This window comes from Agrilus planipennis, unplaced genomic scaffold (assembly GCF_000699045.2).
Source record: "Agrilus planipennis isolate EAB-ADULT unplaced genomic scaffold, Apla_2.0 scaffold15, whole genome shotgun sequence".
In the NCBI taxonomy this organism is placed as follows: Eukaryota; Metazoa; Arthropoda; class Insecta; order Coleoptera; family Buprestidae; genus Agrilus; species Agrilus planipennis.
In genome coordinates this window covers 985602-1003711 of record NW_020438871.1, presented here as the reverse complement: position 1 = coordinate 1003711, position 18110 = coordinate 985602, and the positions used below count along the sequence as shown (strand labels likewise).

General features: G+C 34.7%; 1 protein-coding gene across 2 annotated transcripts in view; it reads right to left on the bottom strand.

Moving 5' to 3' along the window:
- The window catches only part of LOC108735254 (steroid receptor seven-up, isoforms B/C), a 32742-nt gene extending 22356 nt beyond the window's left edge, over positions 1-10386 (bottom strand). Inside the window, exons 1-2 of one of the 2 annotated variants that reach the window (XM_018467128.1) lie at positions 9020-10386; positions 1480-1644 (exon numbers count right to left, since the gene is read on the bottom strand). In XM_018467128.1, the coding sequence (XP_018322630.1) occupies positions 1480-1644; positions 9020-9326 (472 nt within the window). In that variant the 5' untranslated portion in view covers positions 9327-10386. The remainder of the gene's footprint in view (positions 1-1479; positions 1645-9019) is intronic. The other variant, XM_018467130.1, reaches the window with a different exon arrangement.
- Positions 10387-18110: the final 7724 nt, after the last annotated feature.

Genomic DNA, 18110 nt, shown 5'->3' with positions numbered 1-18110 from the left:
ATGTATTTAGGTATTTGTTTTTATTTATTAATAAAAGTAGAACAAACTATTTACTTCCTTCTAATGATTATTTTATATTTTTGGCTACCTGTATTTTTGTGTACATATTTATTATTTAGGAATATTTTATTATTTGCTCCTAAAGAACGAACCAAAATATTCTTTAGATATTTTTTTAATTTTCACAACAAACACTATCATATTGTTATAAGAATAATTAGATTAGGTTCTTGTGCAAATTTATTTCCGTTTGAAAATAAACCCGGCAAACTATACTGACACTTTTTCAACAACGTCATCTAGCTGATTTTACTGCTGTCATAAAATCACCACAGTAAACAATAAATTCGGCGAATTGTACAGATTTCTTAAAGGTGACTAGGAGGATCACTTGTTTGAAAGCTGCAGTTGATTCTTTAGCCCTTTATTGTAGGCGTGAGTGATAGCGGTGTCGGTTGTGTTAACACGTTTTGTGAAATAATGATGGGATTATTTGATTAACAATAACTAATTAAGTATCGGGTTTTGATCGTATCGAAGTGGTAATGTGATGTGTGAACTCATAAGACAAAAAACTAAGTGCTAGTGAGACTTTGCTGATTAAAGCTTTTGTGCAGGTAGGTGAGCTATTTCTTTAACGATATGAAGCGTGCTTAGTCATTCCTATCTGTGAAACTAAATATGGCGGAAAATCGTCTAGTAAATTAAATGATTAATGATAGAAAAATGTTTTTAACGTAAATAGACGGTTTTAAGTAAGTTATTTGAAAGGGCCATGCTCCTGTATATTGAATTTTGAATATCAAAATGTTTTTTAATATAAATAGACGGTTTTATTTAAGTTGATCGAATGGACCATTTTCCTCCATATTGAACTTTGAATGGCTGATGGGCATTATATAGATATACTTGTAATTTTTATTGATTTGATAAATGCACATGCACGTGCCAAGGTAAATTTGTTGTTAATTTATGCTTCATTATGAATTAATTTCATTTAGGTCGACTATATCAATTAAATATAGCATTAAATTATAATTATTATCTAAGGTGGAAAACGCATCCAATACCTTTTAATGATTTTTATCAACTAATGTAGGTTCTTATTACCATTTTCATACCGACCGAAACAGGCTTTAAATGTTAATTAGTCTGTTGGGATTTGATTTGTAATTGGCAAATGAATTACATTGTATATGTCTATAAAGGCACCATATCACAAACTGGACTATGAACAATATTTCCATGTTTGTAACATTTTTTTGGTACATTTACGGTTTTTTATTTTACAATTTAATTTTCCATTTTGCAATTTCAAAAAGCACTGCTATTTGTATAAATTTTGGTTCCATCCTTTTTGTATAGCATAATTAATTTGGTTTTAATGTAACTACCTATTAAACGATGTAGGTAGATGTCTTATTTTTATAAACCCTTAAGTAGCATGTAATAAGTTTGATGGTTTAATAATATTTTTACCTGCAAGTGTCTTACCTTCTCTTCTCATTCCCATTTTCACACATTTTTTGAGTCGACAGTATTGACACTGATTTCTATGATGTTGGTCAATAGGACAGTTCCTACTACCCCTACACGAATACGTTAAGTTCCTTCTAACACTTCGTTTGAAAAATGATTTACATCCTGAAACAAAACGGAACACAATATTAGGCAATCACTAACAGTTTTATGATATTTGATGTCTTTAGAAAACGTTAACGAATTGTAGGTAATAATTACTCATGAATAAATTTTTTGCGTGCAATTTAAATAAGATATGTGCCCTTGATGTCTTTTTATATTAGAAGTTACGTAAGTTTTATAAATGTCAGAGGAGGAAATAGATCCATTTTTTGACTTGACTGCTGTTGAAGTTGCGAAGTCCCTTCAAAAGAAAGATATAATCCACGGGAGAAAAATAATGACACCATGGGGAATGGTGTGAGAATAATGGTCGTTTATAAAAACATTTTAGCAATAAAGCTATAGAAAACTCTATTTAATTCCAACATGCTTGGAGTAACAAAAAGGACAAAAACGTAAGAGCAGCGAATAAAAACGCTTTGCTGCATTATCAGGGGGTTATCTCAAAAGTTAAGATCGTTATTTGTTTTAAGGGTGTTACTTTTTTCTCCTTTGAATATATATGATGATAAACAAGTCTTGTCAAAAGATGACAAATACGTCTGTTAAGGTGACACATCCACATCACAAAATTGCAAACGATTCATATGAAAATGTAGTGCTGTTTTAGTTCTTCGGGGTAATTAGGGGTGGTTCTTAGTGATGGCTAAAGTAGCACACCTATGCCAAAATGTCTTAGTAGTCTAATTTGTTTCCAAAAGGGGGTATGATAAAACTTAGTGCCTTCGGAAGAATTAGTAACTGCAATAGTATTATTGGTTCTAAAGGAAGCTGTGATAACTGATTTTTTTAATAATGTGCTAACCTTCTATGAAATTTGACCTATAATACAATATTTAAAATTCTAATCGTAAAAGTTCAGGACAATCAATTGCTACTGTTTTGCTTTAAGCGTATCGTCTGGCATACAAATGTAGAGAGTACTTAGTAGTGGTTAGCAAGGTTTATTTAGTTGTTTACTTTCAGTAGGTATATCCTTTGGTTATTTGTTTTCTGCTTTCAAACTATTTAGGTAAGTTAAACGTGAAGTCAGTAGTTGATGCATAATTACATTTATCTGTCGGCGAAATGTATTCGCTCAATGAACTGAAACCATATGTGAAATGAAACAATATTATTCGTTCGTACTTTTTCTTCATACGAAATATTATGCTTCGTAAGGATTCCTTTTGAGTTGATAGTCTTCCAAAGAGGATAGAAATGCTGCCTTTCGCATATAGATTATATTGTTCTACACGTCGACATTATTTAAAATTTAAAACAAGCTCAAATTATATTACCGTTACAGGATGCAGCATATACAGGTACTACATTTTGGTAACTATTTCGTATTTATTAAGTTTCATTGATTACTTCGCATTTGTGCTAGGTGTGCTACTAGATAAACGAAATCCATCCAGGAGTGATCATCATAGGCAATATTGTGATCCTTTTTGTAACGCCTGGAACTAGTTGACTATTAAGACGTCTAATTAAAGGATGGAAGTAACCAACGACCCTACTTCCAAAATCCAGAATTTTGTCTTTTAATTGGAAGTTTTAGTTAAAAGTGACCAATGGTTTGGGTTTAGGTTAGGTTATTGTAGCAAAGGTTTCCCTATACAATCGATAACGGTATACATCCGTCCAAAGGACGGGTTTAATTAGTGTGTTCATAATGTAGCACCCCCCTGTTTTTATTTGCCAACGAGGCACGTCATTTAGAAGCTTTCAACTTTTTTAAGCCTACAATAATAACGACAGAAAATAAACATAACGTTAAAGTTCGATTCGATTTATGATGTACCTACATATTGAATGTACGACAAATAGCATTAATTACACTAGGTACTTCTGATTGCTTCAAAAGCTCAAAATTTTACACCGTTATCTAATCATGATAACTCGCACAAATAAATTAAAAAAGGAAAACAATTCTTCATATGCATTGAATTGTTTTGACCGTATTTTAAACAGGTATCGTTTGAAAACTAAAACCAGCGTGAAAGTGTTACTGTTTATAAATATTCATTATGGTAATTTTTCGAATTTATAGCATCCAGGTTTTTTCCCCTCAAGCCCGGTAAAAAGTTATATTTTCCACCTACCCTACTAGGTCTGAAGTTCCAAACGGGTGATGACAAAAAAATAATTAATTCCCGTTTGCAGAAAACAGTAAATTAAAGCATCTGCATTTTAACAGCTAAATTAAAACTCCATTAAAAATTAATTTTTACTAATTACTATGAACTCAAATCTTGAAGATTATTACTGCCGTCGTATAAAAAAAAAGGTAATCACGAAATAATTTTTTTTTTTCGACAGACTTCTAAAAAGAGAGGGGTTTCAGTTTGACTGTGTTTTGGTTGTGTATATTAGGCGATTTTTTTGCTAATTGTGAACCAATTTTGATTACTTTTTTATTATTGGATGGGCTACATCTCAAGGGTGGTTCCATTTAATTTTGAAGAAAATATTCCGTCTGTAAGGGTATAATTTGTGTTTTTATCTTTTTGGTTAAAGTAAGTATGCTTAAATTATATTGACAATGAGACGCAAACTTTCAAATCCTTTGAATATATATTGGTGCTGTAAAAAGACTGAGTTTTTTATATCCATTGCCCGTCTAATGTTTCTGATATTATACAATTTACAAATAGACTAACTAATTGTGTATCTAATACTTCGAAATCATTTTTACTTTCTATTGAAAAGTTAAATTTTGTATTATGAAATGAAATTTTCGTGAAGTTTCAGTGACAACACAAAATAACTTTTTGACAGATGAAAGTTAACTTTAACCCCGAGGGTTAGACGCAGGTGCCCCTTTATTTAATCTTGTTAGGAAATATTGGATGCGTCATTGAAAGGTGAAGTTCTGTACAATATCTTTGATATTTTTGCAAATACCGAGAACCAACAAATTTTAAGTATTAAGTGTTATTTTATTATGTGTTGGAATATAAATTTACACCTGTTTAAGTAATTTGATTTGGATTCTGATGCTGATAAAATTAATATTAATACTGATTTTAACGATGCCCAATAGCGGCAACATCATCAACAGTTATCATAAATCACAAATGTATGCGGCATATGCTGATTACACTCACGTATAATAGACTTATGTGCCAATTGCACTAGCTTTATCACTTCAAAATTTCATCCATAATATTCCAGCGTCAAGAAAAACTTTCCATACAGCAGTGATTATATCTGTTTGATGCTTGTGTCAATGTGTAACAACAATATTTAATTGAATGTTATTAATAGGAACTTTGCCTATGCCTTCAATTTCAATTAGGACAACAGTATAAAAATACTCAACAATTTTCTTATCTAATTGAATATTTAAAGGCAAACATAGGACAGGTGATGTCGTTTAGTGCAGTTGATAATTTTCTAGAAAATTAAGTTAACGAAAGACAGAAGCCGTTGTAGTAGTAAAACCTCAACGGATGATGAGCTTTGAACTGTAGCAACATTTTTTTTCTATAACCTGCCAGGTTGAAACTCACGTGGGTCAGGTAACACGGCATATAAGAGGGCAACTTTCGGTTTTTATAATAACCAGTCCATTTTATGGCAAGCAAAACGGCCGTATGGCTGCACATGGTTTATTAACTGAAATGCTTCTTGGAATTCCTCATGATATGAGTTCTGAAATGTTTTTAACTAGCGTATAGTGCGGTTCAAAAGTACAGTAGAGGCAGTTTAGAATCTCGTGGGCTATGACCTTGGTTTACGTAGTGACGAAACTCCACCTGTTCATTGACTTCTACTTCTTATTGAAAATATTGACCATCATCCTTTTGGGGATAACGGTGGAGTCAATGCTTTTCAAGTGTGAAATAAGATCCACCCCTCGTGCATTTTACGGTCCAAGATATTTTAAAATATCTCTCGCTTCTATCGTTTAATTTTGGGTCATGTAGTCTAGGAAAGGTACAGAAGATTTTTTTGTAAAATCACCACACAATACAGTTGGAAGATAGGATCCTTTAATTACACTTGAGTACACTTTTCGATTTTTCTGATAGGTATACATGTAGTTTGTAGTATAATAGTCTGTCACGTGTGCTTTCAGTCACAATTATACTTGCAGTACAGCCGTAGATTACCTTTACTTATATAATATATTACAATCAGCTATTAGAGGCAATTTATCCATTACTTGTTGAGAAATGATTTACGCGACGCAGAATATTGCTAATTATAAAAAAACTCCATCATTATTATCAATACGTATTTAGTTTGCATTTGATGATATATAGCCAAGGGCTTCCTTTCTTCTTATTTCAGACTTATTTCTTGTCTCACTTTATCAGATACGTTTGTATATAGGCAAGGGATAACTAATTTGGAAATTGTATCGTTGAAACCCCATCCTCTCTGGTTTCGTTGAAATTTTAGTATGTTGAGGAAACTGTGGATAGAGAGGATTAGAAATGAGGAGATTTTAGAAATAATAGAGAACACTATGGAAGTCAATAAGAGATAAGTTGGTAGGACACCTTCTTAGGCAAGAAGGGCTAAATGGAGACATATAAGAAGTCGAAACAGGAGTTAAGAAGAGTAGATGTAGACCTAGATTAGATTACTGTTCACAAATAGTTAAGGATGTGGGATGTTCTAGTTTTGGGGAAATTAGATTAGATTAGCTCAGGATAGGAAAAAGTGGAGGTGCGTGTCCAATCAATCATAGGACTGACGACCTTACGATGATGAAGACAGTGAGGATGTTGAACAAGAAATTAACCTGGCCTCATTGAATAAAAAATCCTCAACTGCACAAAATACTGAAATTTCAAATAAATCGGAGATGTGGGGTATTATCGATACAATTACCGATGATTTTATTTGTAGTTATTTGCATTATATGGTATTTCATTTCGAAATCTGAGAAGACTCATTTAATCGGGGAAAAACAAATGCATTGTGAAAGTTGCGGTATATGCAACGGTTGAAAGAACCGAAGGCAAAGCAAAATAGCAGCTGATAGTTAGAGGGCTGAAGTCGGTTTGTTGCGTTCTGTATAATTAGAATCTCAGCAGGTTTCCACATAGCATTATAGTCTTGTGGAAGATGGTCGAGAAGAGATGCGACGGTAAAGGCAACTTAAAAACTGATACATAGATGAGAGGCTAAGTGGGTGGCATAGCACGTGAGGAAAATAAGGGACCGTCTCTTCGGAGAACAAAAAAAGAAAAATCACAAGGTCCAATATAAAAAAAGGACAATCATTATCGCACAGGCCAAACAACAAAAGAAACAAAAAATGTGTATAATCGTATTATAGTATGAACACCTATTGTACCAGAGAGTTCTTCAGGCGAGAGGATAATAAAATTGGCACACATCATATTGTAGACTTTCAGATATACCAGTAATGATATCTTCTATTCGTCCAAAAAATCTTCCAAATTCAGGAATAGGAGATATAAGGACTGGAAATGATCCCTTAGGTACGTAACGTTGTTTGGGGGTGGGTAAGGATCATGTAAAATGTTATGGTGCGCTATAACAGGGGAGGGGGTCAAGCAATGCATCACGAAACATTATGTTTGTATTATAATAAAAAGTTGTCTTCTGTATATCCAAGGAATTCTTCTGAATACAAGAATTCTATGCCTTGAATCCAGAAAAGACAATAAAATTGGACTAAATTATCTCCTATATTTTCAAATTCAGCAATAAACTTATCGTCTGTTTGTCCTAAAAGAAATTTTCTAAACCAATGAATCGGGGATACTGTCAAGATTTGGAAATGTATCACCATCAAGTAAATGAGTTATCTTCCAAATACCTACACGTGCAGGAAAAAGTAATGAGAGCCTTAGCAAAAATTATTTTCTAATTTTTCAAATGTATCTGTACAGTTATCTTCCAAATCCAAGAAGATCAGGGATACTAACGATGTTCTATATTTTCAAATATAACAATCATTGTCTTGTAATAATATGATAGCAGCCATGTCCTAAATTTTGAAGTAGTTAATGAAGTTATCATCCATTTACTGGTTCAAATCCACGTATGGAGACAGAACGAAATTAGCGAAAATTGTATTCTGGATTTTCAGTTGTACGTCAGTATAGTGTTTATTTTCTTTGTATTTACAAAGATTATAAAATCCAAGAATATGAAAGATCATAAGAAATTTAATCTGGATTTCCAAACGTACCATTTGGATACATACACATGAAATGATCAGTTATTCTCAATGGAATAGCTGGTTAAGATTGTGCTCACGTAATTGTAGCCAAAAGGAATTACAATTAATATTGTACAGATACATTCATGGCCATGGTCATTACACTGATAATAAATTGCAAGGAAGGCACCATAACTCCCCTTGTGACCTCTTAGGACTTCTAAATGATCCTTGTGGAAATTTTAGATGTCTCTCCCAATACGTTTTGGAGCGATACAGAGCTATTGTATGAGTTTTGCATTACAAAAAGTTTGGATATGTAGTAGATAAAGTGCAGGCTCAGAAACAATCTACGAAAATTCGGTTTCAATATTGTGCAAAGTGGAAAGTTTAGCGTCGGAAAATGAAAGTCTAAATGTTCAGCTGCCGTTTCCAATGCTTCCTTTCAAATACGATTTAAAACTATATTTCGACAATTCATCATTACATCCTTATCTGGGATAAGGAACAAGAAATTATGATATGATTATCAAAGAAAATTCTTCATCCAGATTTCACTGAAGTGTGCCAATTTCTTCTTTGAAAGGCAACGAAGATTTATCAAGGAAAATCGTCGATGAGATGATATTGATTACTTCTCATTGAGTAAATGTTTATGGTCGTTGGGGTAAAGAACCAATGATGACATTGGGAATTTTAGAAGAAAATGATGAGTGAGTTATGAGGTGACGAAATCTGATACACCACCCGGTCTTTAAAGTTAATGTTAGTGGTGTAAAAGTGTAGGTACTACTACTAGGTAGGTTTTTAGCGTGTCGCCAAAAGGATTTTCTCATTTCCTTCTCGTAAAAAGTTTTTGGTCAGTAGATGCGAAACTCCGTGGAAATTGGTTTGAGAAACGATTAGTGACGAAATGAGGTAGACCAATGGTCAGACACTAATGCTGAATATTGAATCTTGCTTAAGGTTTATCGTTTGCCAAAATAGTTTTTCTGGTCTCCTCTCGTTCAAAAAGGTAATCGCCCATGAGGTAGGCTGGTAGGTGAGATAAATGGTGAAGGGTCAGTCTCAGGAAGTACCGGTAAGAAGTTTCCAGGTATCAATTAAAATAATTGGTAGATGTTTGATTAACGGCGTGGGTAGCTCATTAGCTGAATAAGAATGCTTGGGGTGTCGTGGGTGGTACTTTGGCGCGTGATCAAAGAGCCGGAGAGTGGTGTTCTGTGTTGTGTGATGTGAACTTACCTTCGCACGTAAACTGTCCGTAGTGTTTCCCGGAACTTTTGTCACCACAAACCACACACTCAATGTTTTGGTTTTTCTCGGCACTATTGGCACTATTTTGCGAATTTTGTGACGGCGTTTGCCGATTAACGATGGGCAGTTCGGCAGGGTTGTCTGCCGGTAATGCCGAGATGGGGTTGATGTTGGTCGGCAACGACGAAGGAAGAGCGTTCTGCAACGGGTTCAGCGCGCCGGTCAGCGAGTTCAAGCTGGTCGGGATCGGGTTGACTAGCGGGGACTCTCGCCAAGAGCTTGCAACAAGGGCCATCGTCAGCAGCTGGTGGAGACCGCTATCACATGCTTTGGCCACTCGTCGTGAGCCACGGAGACGAGGTCGTCACTTTCAAGAAAATTTCCGGAGATCGGAAGACGGACGACTCAAGAGGAGCACGTACAGTGGCGACCGAGGTGATAGGTCATCCCCTCAGTACTCTCTAGCCTCTACTAGTGACCTTTTGGTCTCGCGTCCGACACCGACTTGGCCTGGGCGGGCCGGGGAGGTCCCCGGTTCACACTCGGGTCACGATAGGCCAAGGGGCGTTACCGAAGACATGGAGGGGGCGACGTCGGCACCGGGCCATATCGAGTCGTCGGTGCGCGTCGTTTTCAAGATGTGAAAAGAAGTTTCTGATGAGCACGTGGTTGGTGTTACCGACACCACAACGCGTCGTATCCACGGATATTATTCGGTCGGTTTGGCTAATTTCCACTTCACTCTCAATTTCATCTCTTTACCACGCGATCCTTCTTGTTGTCACAGCTTATTTACTACCACCACTACTGCTCTACCTCTTCTGTTACCTTCAGCCTGCTTCTTGTCGACGCGACGCTTCCGCGCCGTCCACTTTGCTCAGTTTTAACGCAGTCACTCGTATCGTTTCGATCAGACAATTATATCCATGACAATGCTCTTTTACCAGATACAACTGACTAACACTGGCCACGAACGTCATAACGTAACTTCTACTTCTGATATTTCCATCTGCTTGTGTGCAAATTTTCGTACACCGCAATCCAGTTGAAGTGCAAGTTGTGTTAATGTACGCCGAAACTAGTGGATTTTTCCTTTTTCCAAGTCGACTGCTGCCGGATCGTGGTTGTTGAGCGTTAGTTTTCTTCCAATAATCTTCTATCCTATCGAAAACGGTTGTGGTATATATCATCAAATTGAAGTGTTGTTTCAAAATACGTGTTATGATGTAGTACTACCTGAAAAATTGGATGAAAGTTGTGAAATTTTTCAATAATTAACTAAGAAACAGACAAGAATTTATAATGAAATCCAGACTGGCAGGCGTCTCCACCAAAAATCCTTGTGGTTGGGATTTCTACAGTACTTGTATTGAGTCCAATTCCATCTTGCGTCATATTTAAATAAAGATATTCTCACAAACCCATAAATGTTTTATATGACATAATCGATTTGTTTCGAAAGTCGAATGATTGAGTGCTTTTGGAAGTGATAAACTAGTTCCAATCAATTTCTTCCAACTTTCACCTTTTTCTCGTCTATGAAATGGTTTGCTTGGTCATTATTCAAATAAGATCCAATTTTATTCCCTGAGTTACCTACCCACTAAATGGCTCGTGCTACAGAACAGTTTCTCTTGGTTTTTTTTTTATCATCTTACAATAGTTAAAGATTCAGGTAGAAATTACCTGAGTGTGTGCCTTAATACTCCTATTTCAATGGTTGGTGAGTGATGATGACATCAACCAAGTAAATATCTTGACTAGGGGCTCGTGGGTTGGCAAATAACTCAAATAACAGCGTGTGAGAGAGACAGGGAGCATGTACCGGTAGCTTTAATTATTTCTGATCCCAAAAAGGGTTAGCCGGTAGTTGAGTGGCAGCAGCCGTAACAGTAACGGCCACCCCTCAAGATTTAAAGGTATCAGGTGTTGGGACACGGAGACAAAGATAATAACCTGAAACCTGTTACAGCTTTTCGTTTTACAAACGACCCATTTATATGACGGCGTGTAAAATAAATAACAATGAATCATCGAGGGTGTTTTATGATCTTCTTTCATCAAAATAAAGACCTAACGAAATCAAATTAATACACTTCTCATTCGCATAAGATGTCCTTTACCAATACTTTTACTTTGGTTGATACAAGGAAATTATCGAAAATTTGTGCATATAAAAAATACCTATAGCTCCAGCATCCATTCAAGAAGTAAATTACCTCTACGTTTCCAAAAAAAGGATCAGGTTTTTGCAGTTATCATTTTGAGTTTTCATCATCAGTATGTGTTGGTTGTCGACTTTTCTCTTCCAAATTGATGATACACTTCTCTTTTACATATTATAAGACGCCCAATATCTCTTCTTTTACTTCGGTCGATTCATGGAAATTATCAAAAGGATGTACGTAAAGGTATTTAGATCCAAAATTCATTCCTTGCAGTGAGGATCTGGCTTTTGCAGTTATTGTTTTGAGCTTTTACCATCGTTATGTGTTGGTTGTAGACTTTTCTTTCCACTGAGTTTTTCATTTCCAAATTGATGATAAACTTCTCTTTCACATATTAAAAGATGCTGAATACCTCTTCTTTGACTTTGGTCGATTTGTGGAAATTATCAAAACTAATTTCGTAAAGGTATTCAAATCCAGCATCCATTCCTTGAAGTAAGGATAACGCTTTTGCAGTTATTATTTTGAGCTTTTACGATCGATATAGGTTGGTTGCAGACTTATCTTTCCGTTGAGCTTTATTCTTCCAAATTGATAATACACTTCTCTTTCACATATTGTAAAATGCTCAATACCACTTCCTTTACTTCTGTTGAATCATGAAAAATTATCAAAAATATGTACTTAATATTACTTAGATCCAGTATCCACTGCTTGAAGTAAGGATGAGGATTTTGCAGTTATTATTTTGAGCTTTTACGATCGATATAGGTTGGTTGCAGACTTATCTTTCCATTGAGCTTTATTCTTCCAAATTGATAATACACTTCTTTTCTCATATTATAAGATGCCTAATACCTCTTCTTTTACTTTGGTCGATTCATTGAAATTGTCAAAAATATGTACGTAATATTACTTATATCCAGCATCCACTGCTCGAAGTAAGAATCAGGCTTTTGCAGTTTTTATTTATTTTTTTACATTGGTTGATCCAAGGAAAGAATCTTTTGAAAATTCAGCCATGTTAGATTTAACGGGGACGTTACTGAACTGATAACGATACCATTTGTTTATATCCCGCCTTTGTGTCGGGTATATGGATTTGGCGACTGTTTCAATGGATTTCAAGCTTACCGAAGTAGCGTTTAGTGTACGCCGTTTTGACTCCTCAAGTGGTGTGATGTATCAGCGACCCCAAAAATGTTCCATCAACCTGACGCAACTCTTTATTCCAACATTACAACTCCACACCAGAAATAATTCGTTAATATTGCAATCCATCCTGTTCTATACATTGAAAGAACAAAATAGGTTACATATTTTTGGACACAATTTTATCCAGTCTGGCGTTATAATGCTTCGGTAATTCCCCACTTCTTCAGATTTACATAAGAAGATTTAAGTTGTAGCGTACGTGTAGTTTTATGTGGATGTGTAGAAAAAATAAATTTTTGGTACCGCTGCTATACACCGGAGCGTATGGGCAATTGTTACGGTATGACGCGTTCGCACAACTAACGTGGTTACATACATCACATTACACACATTCAGTTTACATCTAGCATAAATGTTAATACGCTAATCCAGCATTTAAAATCAAAACTCTTCAGTTGAATCGAGGGGACGCCACCACCGCTTATATTAAACCTTTTCCCTAACTTTATCGTACATAGATACCTACAAGGAAAACAATCTCGCGGATGTATATTAGACACGCATCAGATACTACAAATACCCTTTCTCCAAAAGGCTCAACAAAAAGCTAAGTGTTAATAGCAAGCATTATTGCTAAATCGAAAACTTGACTAGATGTTATTGTATATTTGACGAACACTGATTGTTTTAATGAAATTTGGGGACAATTGAATTTAAAAAAGGATAGCGGCAGGTCTGACTCTAAGGAATATTGGCGCTCCCAGGATTCCTATCTATAAAATGTAGGTAATTATTATCTACCTACAAGTTATCTATAAAAACTTCACAATTAGGTGTTAGTTTAACGTATGTAATTCTTTATAGAACCTACTATGATTTAATTTGTCTAAATTTGAATGGATTGCTACCTACATAGCTATATTTTAATCGTGGTGGCGCTTCTTATTGTAATATACCTAAACTGTTTAAACATGGTAGTCAAGCATACCTTACTAACCATAACCAGGGTTTAGTATTTTTAGAGGAGATAGCTGCACCGATTTTGGTTATAAGTCGAAATAAATATGATTGATGTTCGACTGATTTAAATTTAGTTTTTATTTTTGTTGATTGAAGGTAGACAGGTACCTATTTAATATTTGTACGTGCGCTATTAGGTTGATGGAGGGTGTTGAATGAAGAAGATGATATACAGATATGTAAGTGGAGATGAAACAGATTTTGGTACGGAATGAGGGCTTAACAAGATCATTGAACAAGTTGACGAAGTTTTATTATGAATAAATCATTTTAGTAATTTAGTTGATATTGTAGGACGACATTGCACAAGTTAATTAAGCATTCCGCCAGAATATGATCAGAACACAAGAAATTAGGGAAGTGCGTACCTTTTCTTCTCTACAAAAAGAGAGTTTCCTTTCTATAGAACTCAGGCTTATCTGGTCTATTGTGTCTGGAAATTTCCATCAAGAACCGTAGAAGGAAACAATAGCTTTGCGGTCGCAGACGAACTTCGTCAGTTCATCCTCTTTCCTCCTTTTCGTAAAATTTCCAACGGTAAATTAAACAGTCGCTTCTTCTTTACTATATCTGTCTCCCGTCGACGCCTTCTTTCCATCCATATACACGGTGTACAGAAATAATCAACAAATCAATTTTCATATTCACAGAAAAAATCATTAGGTGCACATAATGGATTTTATGAATCCTTTGGCAACACTTTTGTCTAATATGTAACTTTCGAAGTATTGGTTAGGAAAGTTCCTTTTTCCATCTGTTTAGAACATTATTCGTATTACTTACAGGGTGTTTATAACTCCTTTGACAAATACTGTTTTTTTTTTTAATATAAATCCTTTTGCAACACTTTTGTCTAATATGTAACTTTCCAAGTATTATTTAGGAAAGTTCCTTGTTGCATCTGTTTAGAACATTAGTCGTATTACTTACAGGGTGTTTATAACTCCTTTGACAAATACTGTTTTTTTTAATATAAAACTGAAAATTAATTTCTTTTTTTATGAATCCTTTGGCAACACTTTTGTCTAATATGTAACTTTCGAAGTATTGGTTAGGAAAGTTCCCTTTTCCATCTGTTTAGAACATTATGCGTATTACTTACAGGGTGTTTATAAATCCTTTGGCAAATACTGTTTTTTTTTAAATATAAAACTTGGAAAATTAATTTCTTTTTTCTACTGACTTGAACAAATTTTATTTTGAACGGTATACGGTATAGGACGTCTGTGAATTTTTTGGAGGTAGGGAACTTAATTTCTTGTTTCTATTGGTTTAAACGAATTCTATTTTGGGCATTATTCGGTTGGGTGTGCAGGGATTCAAAAGCAGCCGCGGCGTGGATGGTAGGCACCAGAGCGGTGCTAATTGGGCAAGAGAGAGATTACCAAGGTAATTAATGGAACATGCGATACGTACTCCAAATCAACTCAACCAAACGCCTTTAACTTTGATCACATTTACCGCAGCAAATCACGGAAACCGACAACACTACAAAACATATCATGATTAAAACGGTACCTAAAATCGAAAGGATTTAGACCATTTAATAATGATTATTATTGTAGTACTCTTTTATCTAATTTTAAGTAATTGCATGTGTGTATTATCTCTTCGTATTTATTATTTGCTATACGCAATTCATGCACGAAGAAAACTAAATTTTTATGACAACCCAAAAATTACAATTTTCGATTGTAAATTACTTTAGAAATAATAGAATTTATTAAGTAACTTGTAATAATCTCAATTTTGACATGTTTTTTAAAAATGATTTCAAGTTTCTTAATTATTACAATTAAATTTGTAATATCAACTAAAGTACCTAGTAAATTTATTTCTGCTGGGATTTTATTTTTACAAATTCGGGTCCAATTGTAATTTTTATTATGTTCGCGTGTAAATATCGCTTTAATATTTAAGCAAATTTTCATTTTTCATTTTCTCCGTGTGATTGGGATGAAAATTTTGATCGAAAATAGAAACCGTATGAATAGAAAATTTTATAGCATTGTCAAATGTGGGTAAATGTGTGTACAAGGGTGTTTGAAATGTAAATTAGGGTAACCTGGTATTTGTCCCATAGTTCATTGTAATTTTGAGAATAAGACCCAAACTAAATCTTCAGTTTTCATGAAAAGTTATAAACTGTTACCGATTAGCATATCTATTGCCTGGAGATGTGAAATAGTGTCCGAGAGATTATACGTCAATTTTAGGGGCAAATAGTAACAAATTTTACGTTAGCATATCTGACAGACAGATACGGTCCTTACGAGACGCACAACATGTGGTTGGTTGACTCTAGACTAGCCCGTGGGAAAGAAATATATGCATATGCACATTATCTACGACCCTTCTGACGTTGACGGTGTGGTCGACGCGACTAACCACAAAATACAAAAGATCTAAGCCAGTTCCGATTCATTCGTAACTATTTTTGCAGCTTAGCTACCTGATTTAGATTTTCTACGATACGTCAAAATATCTAGTAAATATTCAATTGTTTTTGATTGAAGGTAACCATAATAGTAATGGCTTACGGATGTCCCATGGGTGAGGGGTCCCACTTTCAAAAGAATTTTCGTTTTTTAATTTATTTATTATTAACGAATTAATACTGAAAATCATAGGTACACCAGGTACTTGTACCCATCCGTATAATTGTTATCGTCTGATATAACAATTTACTTAAATCATTATCATAAGATCGTCAGTCCTAAGACTGGTTGGACACGCACCTCCACTGCTTCCTATCTTGAGCCAATCTTCGCATTTCCCTAGAACTAGAACTATTTGTGAACAGTAATCTAATCTAGGTCTACCTCTACTCCTATTAACTCCTGTTTCTACCTCTAATATGTTTATGAATAGACCTTCATGCCTTAAAAGGTGTCCTACTAACCTATCTCGCCTATTTTTTTATTGACTTCCATTCCTATTCTTTCTAATACCTCTAACCTTCTCTATTCATGGTATCGTCTTCATTCGCCGGTAATAGCACATTTCGAATGCTTCTAACCTTTCATTTTCGGCGCGCCCACCGTCCATGTTTCGCACCCGTACAGCGCAGCGCTCCAAACATCTTTAACAATCTTTTTCGAATTTACTTAAATATGACTTTATTATTAAACCATATCTTCTGCAGAAAATAAACAGCTTTAAGGGAGGCCTCACTTTAAATGTGCGCTTTCGTTAAACCTAGCATTGCTTTTAGTGGATTTTCAGTACGTGAAAATTGAGTCGATTTAATCGATATTGAGAAAATGTTTAGTAGAATTTAAGGGAGTCCGTTGCTGCATGTTTTTTTGAATTAGGTGTACATAAAATGGTTTATCGTATAGACGAGACAGGCGAATTAAAACGTAATACAGCGGTGCAGTAATACAGGGGAAATGTAAGGACAAGGGAGGTTTAGATATCGGATCGGTGTCCCTTGATGAAGCTTGGTCTCAGAACGCACGCTGTGGTGATTTGTCATCTGTAAAGGCTCTACACGAGATCCTAGTTCAACGAATAATAATAACTCTTTGCTCATCTATCACAGCTCATAATTGTTAATAACAAAAAATAATCATTAATTAAAACTTTGATGCTACGGTATTGTTATAAAAATGCACCATAATGAAAACAGCACGCATTTGCCAAATGTTTACCAGTAAATAATTTTCTATTTTTGGACTAATGATAGTGATACAGGAAAAAAATAGACTTTTAATCAATATTTAATAGATACCTAATTTAAATCAACTGATATTTTGTTATTTTCAATCAATTTAAAAATGCATTGCTGAAAATAACCGAATATTTTAATTTTTTGCAGTTTTAGTTACATATTTCTCAGATCTGTTTAATTGAGAAGTTTTTGATTTATGATTAAAAACACGGGATTAAACACTGTCCTTTTCTTATCCTAGAAATTGGTAAACCAAAAAAACAGTCTGAAGGGCCGTGGTCTAAATAAACTGTTAAATATTATAAGGAGTAGGAGAACAGAAGGCGCTATAAAAGCACAGGTTGGTAGAACACCTTCTCAGACATGAAGGACTTGTTAAACACATATTAGAAGCAGCAACAGGACAGGAGTAGAGATAGACCTAGATTAGATCATTGTTCACAAATAGAAATGGATAGCTAACCAGTTGTAGGACTAACGATCATATGATAATGATGTCCAAAGCTAATGAACCTTATGTCAAATTCCTTCAAACAGTTAAAGAACTCCAACAAATATCTTCGCCAATTACTATATTTACCGACTTTCGCAATGGTACAGACCTTCCATCGTAATGTATTTTCCATTTCGCCTAGTGTAAAGGAAAGTTGAAATCCCTAAAAAATTTATGAAACGTACGTTATTTAGATGAATTAATTTTCGGTAAATTGCATGTATTAAATTGTATCCAGTGAACTACTTTTGGTGAATTTTCCGCAACCGAAAATAAAGCAGTTCCATTAGTATCAAATATTTTAAAACAGTTCAGACACGTCACGCAAGTCAAAGGGTTTGTTTTTTTTAGTTCAGTCATGGGGATGATAAATTGAAAAGTGTGCAGAAAAATCTGTATGAGTAAAGTGGTAAGTAATAATGGTAATGTTCTTGACGATTGCTTGTTCAATTTTTGTTTCGACATACTCGTAGATGTACCCACTCACTCCATTTCTGTTGAATTAACATGTGGCACAAGTCTCTCTCTCATAATATAAAGCCCATATTTTGCGGCAGTATAAAAGATCAG